This window comes from Schistocerca serialis, chromosome 3 (genome assembly GCF_023864345.2).
Source record: "Schistocerca serialis cubense isolate TAMUIC-IGC-003099 chromosome 3, iqSchSeri2.2, whole genome shotgun sequence".
NCBI classification, from domain to species: Eukaryota; Metazoa; Arthropoda; class Insecta; order Orthoptera; family Acrididae; genus Schistocerca; species Schistocerca serialis.
Genome location: NC_064640.1, coordinates 373951289 through 373965204, shown reverse-complemented (window position 1 = coordinate 373965204; position 13916 = coordinate 373951289). Strand labels below are relative to the sequence as shown.

The window sequence follows — 13916 nt, the reverse complement described above, 5'->3', positions numbered from 1 at the left end:
TGAAGGAAGAACTCGCCGAGGACGACCTAGATTAAGCTACATTCAACAAGTAATAAATGACACCGGGTGCCAGACCTATGCAGATATGAAGAAGAAAGTTGACAAAAGAACGGAATGGCGTGCTGCTGCCAACCAACCTGTGGGTTGATAACCGAAGAAGAAGAATTCCAGTTACAGTCTAAGTCGTAAGTCAGTATCCCCTTGCCTGTTCCTACATTTCCTGGGAATCCAAATTGGTCCTCCCTGAGCTCTGCTTCTACCATTTATTCCACTCTTCTGTAAATCCTCTGCCTGACAGAAAGCGAAGTGTCCAGAAGAAGAGGAGGAAACCAAACGAAAATTCACAGGTTGAGAGGGTGTGCGATGTAATTTCAGTGCTTACAAAATCGAATCAGTTTTACAAAGAACTTCGAGGTATAAGCCCACTGATCGGTATCACTTTGCATCCCCCTCCCTAACCGCCCCCCACTTGCCATGACTTGATGAGCGCACAGATTCTGTTGGGAAGAGTGTCATATAGTCGGTGTATCCTCTCGTGAGGCTAGATGCCCCACAACTATCAGAGCTGTTCCTTGATATACCGGATATTGACACTGGGACGGAGATGACGCCCGAGTTGATCCCACACTTGTTTTAACATGAACAGATCTGAGGATGTTGCTGGCAACAGGAGTACATCAGCATCAAACATACAGATAATAGGGACATTTGTCATGTGTGGACTAGCAGTGTTCTTTTGTCCGGCACAAATTTTTACTGTCGTCATTCCATCGCAAACGTGATGGTTGTCCATATTCGCAACTGCGAGTACGTTAATATTATCATTATTTATGAAGGTATACCTTTTATTTTACAATTACATTCAGTATTTGTTCCATAAATTACAGTAAAAGCAGAACGAAAAAATGTTTTACTTCTGGACAGGTATATTGTCCGTAGTGGCGGGCATACTGTCCATTGTCTGGCCATTGTGCCCGCCTAGACGCCATTCCACAAAAGTAGTTGTTAGTTGACGATGGCCCCAGAGCCGGCAGGAGTGGCCGAGCGGTTCTAGGCGCTACAGTCTGGAACTGCGCGACCGCTTCGGTTGCAGGTACGAATCCTGCCTCGGGCATGGATGTGTGTGATGTCCTTAGGTTAGTTAGGTTTAAGTAGTTCTAAGTTCTAGGGGACTCATGACCTCAGCAGTTAAGTCCCATAGTGCTCAGAACCATTTTTGATGGCCCCCGATAAAGCGTTCGTCGACATGGGAATTTCTCGGTAAGCAACTACTTCTTCAATACAGTTGTATTAGAAGTACACAGCTTGTTATAAAAATTTGCAATAATTAGATGAAGTGAGAATAATCAAAACGATACGATACTTGACTGCGAGGTAAGTGATATCCTGGCTCCTTCAAATGACTATTTCGTGATGGGGGGTTTCGAGTGACACTTTTATGAGGTTGCCGTATGATTGCAACTCTGTACGGATCCGCAAATTGAAACGCCGATTATGTCCACTCTAGTCATTACGTCCGCCTTTTATCTCTTACAATTTTCACGACGTATGCTTCTACTCTGAAGTGGCACCTGTTCAGATTCCCGGCTGAACTTAGGTTTTCTGTGGTATTTTACGTATATTGGCCCATAAATAGTTCCTTATCTTTTTTTACACCAGTTACGAGGCGACCACGACAAGGACGGCTCCTGAGTAGAGGCTCAGATAATGTTGATGTTAATGGAACTCTATCTTTGCTATAACAATAGCCGGGACAAGGACAACGGAATTCATAAACAAGCAGTGAGCAAACGAGCTTCGTAAGCGCCAACAGCAGCTGTAATGCCTGCTGCGACGTGTGTGGTCACGAATTTTCGACGCTGCTGTAAGACGCTGCACTAACATAACAAATCCGATGAGCTTGAAGTAGAACATGATGTGGAAACAACAGTACAGAACAGTACACAAGAAATTTCTTTGTTAGTTGCAAAAGAACATAATACACTTACAACACGAGAGAAATCCAGCAGCTGCAGAAGAAAACCTCATTTAAGAGTAAAGTGAAGCTCACTTTAACCTACTCTTGAAGGTTAGTATTGAGAAGTATCAGTCCCATTAAAGACACATAAGGTGATCTGAGAACTTACTAGCAACAGGGATTTTACAAGTTCTTCTTGAGGCAAAACACTTAATTTGCGTTATATGAACTAGTTTCAGCGATACTCCGTTTTCATTATTGGGATTTATGTCTCGAAAGTACACGATATACAGAAACATATACCGGATGCTCTCCTAATAGTCTTCAACTGCATTTTCTGTGATGTTTCGGTAGATATTTGGAATTTCGTTTTTGGAATATGGAGCTATACTCAGCCCAAACGAATACTCTCATCACTTTTTTTAACGCGACGCTCAGTGCTCATTCCAAACAGAATCTTTTTTCAAAGCGGGATTTTACGTCCCCATTCAGTAGACTGGTCCCAGATTGGCCTAGTGTGATATTCGTTTTATCGATATATATTAACAGTAACAATATAACACGAAGAATAACCAGTACTCGACCAGCGACAGTGCCTATCTTGACCCACACTGACTGCTACTGCCATGCAGCAGCGTTACTCGCTCGCTGTTGGAGTACTGGTAATTCTTTGTGTTTTACCATTCCTGTCAATATATATCGTTAAAACGAATATTGCACTAGACTAATGTGGAACCGCTCTATTGAATGGGCTCGTAAATGCCCGCTTTAAAAATAATTTTTTTTTTTGTAACGGCAAACAAACCGACGCTTTCCGTCGACAATGGGCATCGCATGAAAGACGTGATGAGCAGTAATTGTTTGTGCTGACTCCAGCTACACATTGAAAAAACAAAATTGCAAATATCTGTAGAAATGCAAAAGAAAAGGCGCCTAACGACTCTTAAGCGACAGATCCTATATAGTGCATTAAATTAATTTTTATTTTCTTTGTTAATAACTGCATCCTTAAGTGTTTTACTGGCAGTGGCGTAGGTAGGTAGTTTGACTCCCAGTGCAGAGTTTAGGCTTGTCACATCCTCCCCCCCCCCCCCCCCCCCTCGCCACCTCCGCCCCAAGCACCACAAAGCATAAAATAATTTTTTGGGGGAAGCAACTTTGACGTTATTGGTTAAGAAAGTAATGTGTAGTATCAATTGTTTTGTAAATCGTTTTTATGTTTCGAAACAAACAACTATAACGCATTTTTATAAATAATATAGTATAATTGATTATTAATGAAATAGTATAAGTAAGCTGTCAACGGCCTTACCGCAGTGGTAACACCGGTTCCCGTCATATCACCGAAGTTAAGCGCTGTCGGGCTGCGCTAGCACTTGGATGGGTGACCATCCGGTCTGCCGAGCGCTGTTGGCAAGTGGGGTGCACTCAGCCCTTGTTAGGCAAAGTGAGGAGCTACTTGATTGAGAAGTAGCGGCTCCTGTCTCGTAAAGTGACATGCGGTCGGGAGAGTGGTGTGCTGACCACATGCCCCTTCGTATCTGCATCCAATAACGCCTGTCGCCTGAGGATGACACGGCGGCCGGTCGGTTCCGTTGTGCCTTCATGGCCTGTTCAGGAGGAGTTTAGTTTTTTTGTGGAAGTAAGCTACAAAAACTCTTTTTAGCGGTAGGTGCCTGTAACATGAAGCACAGAATCTCTTACTTCGAACTTTTTCTGCTGAAAATTTTGAAATTGTCAACAACACGTTATCATTAGCTACACTATTTTCGAAACACAAAATTATCAAACTACAGAGTCGTGCCTAACTCATAGTGGACCTAAAATTATTCTTTATTTGTTTGAGTTTTGACAAACTGCTTTCACACGACACTACCGAAATACACAAAGTTAAGAAAAATCTTACCGCGAAAATGAGGTTTGGAAGATATTTGGAGAACTTATATCCACGCATAAACTGTAAAAATCTTAATGATATCCAACCAAGAGACACTTCTTTTAGAACTTTGGCAGCTTCCAGAGCTCTTCTTATGCGTCTGAGGATACAATCTTCAGAATTATCATCTTAACTGTCAACGAAACATTTTACAATCGTGAGAAAATCCATTCCTGGGGCTTTAATCAGATTTCTCAGCTCTAAAACAGGAGAACTACCTGATATACACTATGTAATCAAAGCTATCCTGACTCCCCAAACACATACGTTTTTCATATTAGGTGCACTGTGCTGCCACCTACTGCCAGGTACTCCAGTAGTCGTTAGACATCGTGAGAGAGCAGAATGCGGCGCTCCGCGGAACTCACGGACTTCGAACGTGGTCAGGTGATTGGGTGTCACTTGTATCATACGTCTGCACGCGAGATTTCCACACTCCTAAACATCCCTAGGTCCACTGTTTCCGATGTGAAAGTGAAGCGGAAGCGTGAAGGGACACGTACAGCACAAAAGCCTACAGGCCGACCTCGTCTGTTGGCTAACAGAGACCGCCGACAGTTGAAGAGGGCCGTAATGTGTAATAGGCAGATATCTATCCAGGCCATTACACAGGAGTTCCAAACTGCATCAGAATCCACTGCAAGTACTATGACACTTAGGCGGAAGGTGAGAAAACTTACATTTCATGGTCGAGCGGCTGCTCACAAGCTACACATCACGCCGGTAAATGCCAAACGACGCCTCGCTTGGTGTATGAGGGTAAACATTGGACGGTTGAACAGTGGAAAAACGTTGTGTGGAGTGAAGAATCACGGTACACAATGTGGCGATCCGATGGCAGGGCGTGGGTATGGGGAGTGCCCTGTGGACGTCTTCTGCCAGCGGGTGTAGTGCCTACAGTAAAATTCTGAGGTGGTGGTGTTATGGTGTGGTCGTGTTTTTCATTGAGGGGTCTTGCACCCCTTGTTGTTTTGCGTGGCACTATCACAGCGCAGGCCTACATTAATGTTTTAAGCACCTTCTTGCTTCCCACTGTTGAAGAGCAATTCGGGGATGGCGATTGCATCTTTCAACACGATCGAGCACCTGTTCATCATGCACGGCCTGTGGCGGAGTGGTTACACGACAATAAATTCCCTGTAATGGACTGTCCTGCACAGAGTCGTGACCTGAATCGTATAGAACACCTTTGGGGTGTTTTGGAACTCCGACTTCGTGCCAGGCCTCACCGACCGACATCGATAAGTCTCCTCAGTGCAACACTCCGCGAGGAATGGGCTACCACTCCCAAAGAAACCTTCCAGCACCTTACTGAACGTATACCTGCGGGAGTGGAAGCTGTCATTAAGACTAAAGGTGGGCCAGCACCGTATTGAATTCCAACATTACCGATGAAGGGCGCCACGAACTTGTAAGTCATTTTCAACCAGGTGTCTGGACACTTTTGATCGCATAGTGTACGTTCCATGAGTTTGCAACGCGCCTCGATTTCTTGCAGAGACCTATCGATGAACTGTAACATTGACTTTCTTACTTCCTGGTGCGTAGTCAGCGTATCAAATGGCTCTGAGCACTATGGGACTTAACATCTATGGTCATCAGTCCCCTAGAACTTAGAACTACTTAAACCTAACTAACCTAAGGACATCACACATCACCCAGTCATCACGAGGCAGAGAAAATCCCTGACCCCGCCGGGAATCGAACCCGGGAACCCGGGCGCGGGAAGCGAGAACGCTACCGCACGACCACAAGCTGTGGACAGTCAGCGTATCAGTTGCAACCTTCTCTCTAGGCATCATTTTCTTCTTCCTGATAGTTCTACTTTTACTCTAAGAATGCATATCTAGTCAGATGCGTTCCTCGCAAAGTGAAGTGCTTCTTGAACGAGATAATCTCTCTTCTCTTTCAAAAAGAGCTTTAGACTTATCTTGGTAATACACATTCCGAAGGCAACTCCAAGAATACGTAAATACTTTTGGTTATGGCTGACTTCTTCTAGGACAGCACTATATAAAAGCAAAAAAGAGAAATCACGCAACGAAGGCTACAGTGTTCGAGGAGCTCCGCTGGTTTCTATGGTTTCAGAACAATCTGAAAGTTTCTTAGTGGCATCGACAATCTTTTTAAAACTCTGAAATATAATGTTAAAGGCTTCGTAGTGAGCACTCCATTCTGTTTCTGCAAGTCTCTTAACTGTAACTCCATCGCCTTTCAGAAAGATCGTCCATCTATGGGCATAAGCTGAGCCAAACATGTACAAACCTTCTAAGGTACCAAAAAAGTCAGACACGGAACTGTTGCAAAAGCATGCGATCCGCGCAGATTGAGAGAGTGGTTTGCGCACGGTAGGAACAGTGTCTCAGAATTAAGTTCACAAATTCTTTCTTGGACTGCTGAGTGCAATCCAGCTAATTTAGTAGCACTATCGTATCCGTGTCCTCAGCACATTTTTACATGCCGACTATCGTGTTCACTAACCTGTAAGTTATCTTCCGTTATGCTAACGGCTTCCTTCCCACTTTGCTGCAGATAACCTAGAAATGAGTCCTTTATTTCTAGTTGCATGTTCTGCTTGTGAACGTAATGAATGATTTCACTGATCTGATCTGTATGCAAGATATAGAAAGTTTCGGATTAGACAAAAGGAAATTCTCGCAGGTTACTTTTATCCGACGCAAGAAAGTGTCCATTTACATTACATAATTAAAAAATGTAAAACTATTCAGGAAAGAGCATTGCGTCCATAAATAATTTAACAAACATATACGACAGACTCGAGTACCTGATCTTGAAGGAATTCATAATTTAATATACAGAGTGGTTATAACAAACTTCAGCAACTTAAACAAGTGTAGACGGAGAACGATTTATCGTATTGGCACCCAAATTTATAGGAAAGAGGTTCAGACTGTGCGCTGCAGGATTTGCGTTATTTGCAGTGTTAGTATCATGACTTGCTGTTAGGCACCGGTACTAGCACTGCGACGTAGGGCTGAAACACCAGCATCAGCGTGCATGACAGTTGCAAACAATGAATATGGGTCTGCACAAGGTGAGCGGGGCCTTACTCGTAAAGCTGTGTTAACAAAATAACATCAATAGCCTTGCTGCTCTTCGCGCGTATCGATGCATTAAAGGCATACGGAGAGATTCTCTTCCCGCACTGGTATTGAACGTGATTCGGAAGTCCGAATTAAATAGCGATTTGGCAATTGGCCGATGGCCAGTTGCGCCACAAATCTTTGAAGAAGTTACTGTTGCCATGGCTAAGAATGCTGGTCGCAGTGTGCGATCCTGAAGTAGGGCAAGAGCTGTATCACGACAGCTGAACATTCCACAGCCCGCTGTTCAAAATGTACTGCGAACAATTGTGAAACGGTATCTCTTGTGGGGTTCTAGGTTGTCGTGGATGCAGAACGTCGTCACATTGAGCAACGTTTGTAACCTGTAACGTAAACATGGTACACAATTAACAGATGTTAACGTCTCATGTGGAAATGAAAATGGGTTTCTTTCAATGGTTAATTCGTTTGTTCTCTTCCACGTGTCCTTACCAATGTTTCCACAAAGTTTCATTATCTTACGATCACTTGTCTTCCATGGGGGTCCTGTCAGATAACGTAAGTTTACTTCTCAACCCCCCCCCCCTCCCCTCTACATACATCGTTACAAATATTAAGCTCCATGTTTTGTGGAAGAACACTTTTTGAATTCAAGAGACTCTAAATCCGAATCCACAACCTGAATTTCTTAGGCACCATAGGATGTTCGCTCTTAAAACATTGCTATTCTTTATTTTAAAATCTGAAATCCATATTTGCTACCAAATTATAAGAGCATGAAACATTTAACAGCACAATCAACTCATAAAAAATAGTTTACTGACTGAGAAACTATGTTAACAATGGCCTTTAAAAAAGTATCAAACTAAGATAATTGGCATCACTGTCTCAAGAACTGTGTGAGAATACTGTTTGCAAGCAATATCAGGTTCAGTACGTAAGTTCACTAGTTTCCCGCCGGCTTCCGTAAGTATCAGGAATGAAACGACGAAAAAAACATGTTTTAGTACTGTGCCACAGAACCTGGCAAGTTTTGTCACCCTTACGAAGCTGGTACCCGGTGCGAACCGCACACCCCTTGCTACGCCTCTGTTTCTTGCCTTTCTTGCGTATAGATTATACACTGAAGCGCCAAAGAAACTGGTATAGGCGTGCGTATTCTAATACAGAGATATGTAAACAGGCAGAAGACGACACTGCGGTCGGCCATGCCTATATAAGACAACAAGTGTCTGGCGCAGTTTTTATGTCAGTTACTGCTTCTGCAATGGCAGGCTACCAAGATTTAAGTGAGTTTGAACGTTATAGTCGGCACATGAGCGACGCGACACAGCATCTCTGAGGTAGCGATGAAGTCTACCGTGAATATCAGGAATCCGGTAAAATATCAAATCTCTGACATCGCTGAGGCCGGAAAAACATCCTGCAAGTTCGGGACCAACGATGACTGAAGAAAATCGTTCAACGTGACAGAAGTGCAACCGTTCCCCAAATTGCTGCAGTTTTCAATGCTGGGCCATCAAAAAGTGTCAGCATGCGAACCACTCAACGAAACATCATCGATATGGGCTTTCGGAGCCGAAGACCTAGTCGTGTAGCCTTGATGACTGCACGACACAAAACTTTACGCCTCGCCTGGGCCCGTCAACAAGGATAGTGGACCGTTGATGACTGGAAACATGTTGCCTGGTTGGATGGAAGTGTACAGGTATGGAGACAACTCATGAATCTATGGACCCTGCATGTCAACAGGGGACTGTTCAAGCTGGTGGAGGCTCTGTAATGGTGTGGGGCGTGTGCATTTGAAGTGATTTGGAACTCCTGATACGTCTAGCTACGACTCTTACAAGTGCCACGTACGTATGCATCCTGTCTGATCACCTGCATCCATTCATGTCCACTGTGCAGTCCGATCGACTTGGGCAATTCTAGCAGGACAATGCGACATCCCACACGTCCAGCATTGCTACAAGGTGACTCCAGGAACATTCTTCCGCGTTTAAGCACTTCCGCTGGCTGCCAAATTCCCCAAACATAAACATTATTGAGCATATCTGGGATGTCTTGCAACTGTTGTTCACAGGAGATCTCCACCCCCTCGTACTCTTACCGATTTATGGACAGCCCTGCTAGATTCATGGTGTCAATTCCCTCCAGCACTACTTCAGACATAGTCGAGTCCATGTCAAGTCGTATTGCGGCACTTCTGCGTGCTCGTGGGAGCCCTACACGATATTAGGCAGGTGTACCAGTTTCTTTGGCTCTTCAGTGTATAATGGCAAGTCAGAGATTTCGGGACCAGATTTTAATTTGCAAGACATTTTCAGGAAGATATGTGGACTGTAACCACAATTTATTAATTATTAAGTGCAGATTCAAACTGAAGAAACTGCAAAACCGTAGGAAATGATGTGGTGGGAACAGTATAAGTTTAAAGGACGAAAGGGTGTTTAGAGGTTCTGAGGGAGCATTTGCCAGTGGTTGACCAGAACCGGAGAAAGAAATATTAAAGGAGACGAGTGGGTAGCTTTAAGAGATGAAATAGTGAAGGCAGAAGAGGATCAAATGGATAAACGCCGGCCGGTGTGGCCGTGCGGTTAAAGGCGCTTCAGTCTGGAACCGCGTGACCGCTACGGTCGCAGGTTCGATTCCTGCCTCGGGCATGGATGTGTGTGATGTCCTTAGGTTAGTTAGGTTTAAGTAGTTCTAAGTTCTAGGGGACTGATAACCACAGATGTTAAGTCCCATAGTGCTCAGAGCCATTTGAACCATTTTTGAAATGGATAAACCGACAAGGCCTAGTAGAAATTCTTTGATGTCACGGGAGAAGAGGTTGGCGATATGATACTGCGAGAGGAGTTTGACACAGCACCAGAAAACTAAGTTGAAACAATGCCCCAGGAGCAGACGATATTCCGTCAGAACTACTGATAGCCTTGGGACAGCCAACCTTAACAAAAACTCTTCCATCTGGTGTGCAAGATGTATGAGACCAGCGAAATACCCTCAGACTTCAAGAAGAATGTAGTAATTCCAATTCCAAAGATAGCAGTTGCTGATAGATGTGAAAATTATCGAACTATCAGTCTAATAAGTCATGGTTGCAAAATATTAACACGAATTCTTTACAGAAGAATTGAAAAAGTGGTAGAATCTGACCTTGGGGAAGACCAGTTTGGATTCTGGAGAAATGTAGAAACACTCGAGGCAATACTGACCATACGATTTATCTTAGAAGATATGTTAGGGAAAAGCAGACTTACGTTTAGAGCATTTGTAATCTTAGAGAAAGCTTTTTAGAAGGTTGACTGGAATACTATGTGAAATTCTGAAGGTAACATGGGTAAAATATAGAGAGTGAAAGGCTATTTGCAACTTATAGAGAAACTAGACGGCAATTATGTGTCGAGTGGTACGAAAGGGAAGCAGCGGCTGAGAATGGAGTAAGAAAATATTGTAGCCTTTTGCCAATATTATTCAATCTGTACACTGAGCAAGCAGTAAAGTTCACCAACGAAAATTTTGGAGTAGAAATTAAAGTTCAGGGAGAAGAAATAAAAGCTTCGAGGTTTTCCAATGACACTGTAATTCTATCAGAGACAGCAAAGGATTTCGAAGAGCAGCTGAGCGGAATGGATAGTATCTTGAAAGGAGGATATAAGATGAACATTAAAAAAAGCAAAACAAGGATAATGGAATGGAGTCAAATTAAATCAGATGACGAAACACTCTAAGTAGTAGATGAGTTTTGCTATTTGGCTAGCAAAATAACTGATGATGGCCGAAATAGAGAGGATATAAAACGTAGACTGGCAATAGCAAGAAAGGCGTTTCTGAAGGAGAGAAATTTGTTAACATAGAATATAGGAGCCATTGCTAGGAAGTCTTTTCTGAAGGTATTTGTATGGAGTGTAGCAATTTATGGGAGTGAAAGATGGATGATAAACAGCTTATACAAGAAGAGAATAGAAGCTTTTGAAATGTGGTGCTACAGAAGATTACTGAAGACTAGATGGGTAGATCATGTAACTAATGAGGAGGTACTGAATAGAATTGGGGAGAGAAGAAATTTGTTTCACAATTTGACTAAAAGTAGAAACCAGTTGACAGAACACATTCTGATACATAAAGAGATCACCGGTTCAGTATTGGAGGGAAGTATGGTGGCCAAAATTCGAAGAGGGAGACCAAGAGATGAATACAGTAGGCAGACTCAGAAGGATGTAGGTTGTAGTAATTATTCGGATGAAGTAGCTTGTACAGATTAGAGTAGTATGGAGAGCTGCATCAAACTAGTCTTCAGACTGAAGGCCACAACAACAACATGTCACTAAACGGTTACACGATCTATTTTATGATGCAGCGTTCCAACTGAAATATGAGCACCTACCGTAACAAACAGTGACTGTAACGGTATATTTGCTTGTAACCAAAGCAAAAAAGTGGTACGAAATATGTCTTGATTATTCTGGTAGTTGCTTTGCATCTTCATTTTTCCGCAAAAAAGGTTGCGCTATTAGAAATCATTTAGGTGTTACTACGTGACGTGTATTAACAAGGTTAAAATAACCTTCCTTTTTCTACTTGCCACCATCCTTCTTCACTTTATCTAATGTGACTATAAAGACCTCCGATGTAGATGACAGGGTAGATGGTTACTTTACTTCCTCCTTTTAAAGCATACATCGAAAACGCTGTGAGAGAGTGATTTGCGTATTTATAACACTATGAAATATTCACTTACCCTGGCTCAATCATCTTGGGCGGTATTCGTCATAATACTTCTCTGCAAGTATGCCACATCTTGACCTGCACACGAATCCACTTTTCTACCCACGCATAGGTTACTCTGGGTAATAACTGGAAAACTAATATGTTGTTAATAATTCCTCAATTTTACCTTAGCCTATCTGCAACAAATAGGTGCTGTCTAAAAATTTGCTCTCGACTACATTTTAAACTGAAACTGAACGTCATCTGAGGAAAGAATCTGCGGATTAAGCATTCGTAAGTGATATAAAATACAATATATTTTGATAGTAAAATGTCGGGCACTTCATTGTTCGTAACTGCAGTTTAATTAACTGGTCCATAACCACGCCGACTACCAGATATAGCGTTAACCATATTCTCACTTGGCGCACTTCTACTCTCCATAGTTGTCATAAGTAAGTTTATTTAAGTTCACTGTTTCATGAATTTCCACAAGCATATTAATATTGCTTTACATCCAGTCTTGTTAGTAATAAATTTGTTTCATAGAGAAGCTATTGCAGTAATACGTATACATCTTATTAATTGGTACGCTTAGAAAATACGAATACCGGTCTATGCACATGATTTTGCTGTAGTTTAGAATGTGCTTTGTAAATCAATCAGAATTTTGAATAAATAAAAAGCCAGATTATGGCTCAAATGGCTCTGAGCACTATAGGACTTAACTTCTGAGGTCATCAGTCCCCTAGAACTTAGAACTACTTAAACCTAAGGATATCACACACATCCATGCCAGAGGCAGAATTCGAACCTGCGACCGTAGCGGTCTCGTGGTTCCAGACTGTAGCGCCTAGAACCGCTCGAACACTCTGGCCGGCAAAAAGCCACATTATTTTGGGTATTACCTTCCGAGACAAATTAAATCAGAAACGAAAAGACGATTAAAGATGATGTTTCTGTTTGACATGTTGTCTATGGTTCGTTTAACCATTTGCCGATTTGGACCAAATCTTTATTTACTGAAGCAATTCCTACTGTTTCCTGTGAAGTATATTTAGTAGGCTCTGTCCTAATAGAAAGTAAGAGTGGTTCCTTTGTTGCAGAGGGTACAGAAACGTGGACATTCTAATAGATCCTAAAATTTATAAAATTATGATTTTTATATATATTTCAGCATTAAAATAATTTCATTGTTTTGTTCACTGTCTTACAGCATATTTTTTCCACGATGCAGCACATTTGATCCATAGATTTTATAGCTGAACTTTTTAATAATCCATGTAACTTTTACTGAATGGTATGTCATGTCTATAGCTACATCTGTACTCCACAAGCCATCGTACAAGGTGTGGCGAAGGGTGTACATCCTTTCAGCATTATCGACCCCTATTCTTTTCGCATATGGTTTAGGAAGGAGAACGACTGTCGGATGCCTCTTCATAGAACAGAATATCTCTAATATTATCGTCATGCCCATTACACAAGATGTATTCGGGAGGCCATAGCGTATTTCTTCATTTGTCTTTCATCTTACAGCTTTGAAATTTTAAAAATAAGCCTCTCAGTGATGTATATCAAATTTTTACCGTATTATCAAGAAAATGAAAAGAATTCAGTTTTTACTTATGTAGGATGTATATTTTTAAATTATTTTGTTTAAAGATAAAATAAAAATTGAGATAGACATCGGCTTTAAAAAGCTGCAAATGCTTGCCAGATTAAGTATCGCAAATATTAAAGGGACTGCTGAACGGCTTTACTTCTAACCCAGTTCAGTAGCTTCTGAAAGCAATTAATCTCGATAGGAACCTTAGTCTTATTAGCGCACATGGAGATGGAGCACTTCGTGTTTTAACAACATATACAAAAGGCTGAATAAATTCGTGAACATGGCATTATCCTGCTTTGTTGGTATATCCACAGCCTGGGCATCAAGTCGATCATAAACCTGCAGCAGCCGGGAGAGCATGCCAGCTGCGGCCCGCCGCTGGAGGACTCTGGCTTCACGTACCAGCCCACTGCCTTCATGGAGAGCAACAGTAAGTTCACATACGTGCCTCACTGTCTTCAGCTCATTACCAGTGATATTCCGTAAGTGACAAAAAAGTGTTATTTCCCTTTCATTCGTATGAAGATTACTGTTTCACGTCCCATCGACGATTAAGTCATCAGCGCCGGACTACGAACTCCGGTTAGGGAAGAATAAGCAAGGAAAACGGCCATCTACTATTTAAAGGAACCT

General features: G+C 42.2%; 1 protein-coding gene and 1 pseudogene across 1 annotated transcript in view; both read left to right on the top strand.

Annotated features, from left to right (window-relative positions):
• Positions 1–13916, top strand: part of LOC126470871 (protein tyrosine phosphatase domain-containing protein 1-like) — a 560875-nt gene that overhangs the window by 272158 nt on the left and 274801 nt on the right. Inside the window, exon 3 of the mRNA XM_050098887.1 lies at positions 13598–13713. Coding sequence (XP_049954844.1) covers positions 13598–13713 — 116 coding nt within the window. The remainder of the gene's footprint in view (positions 1–13597; positions 13714–13916) is intronic.
• LOC126472334 (5S ribosomal RNA) lies at positions 3256–3373 on the top strand (annotated as a pseudogene).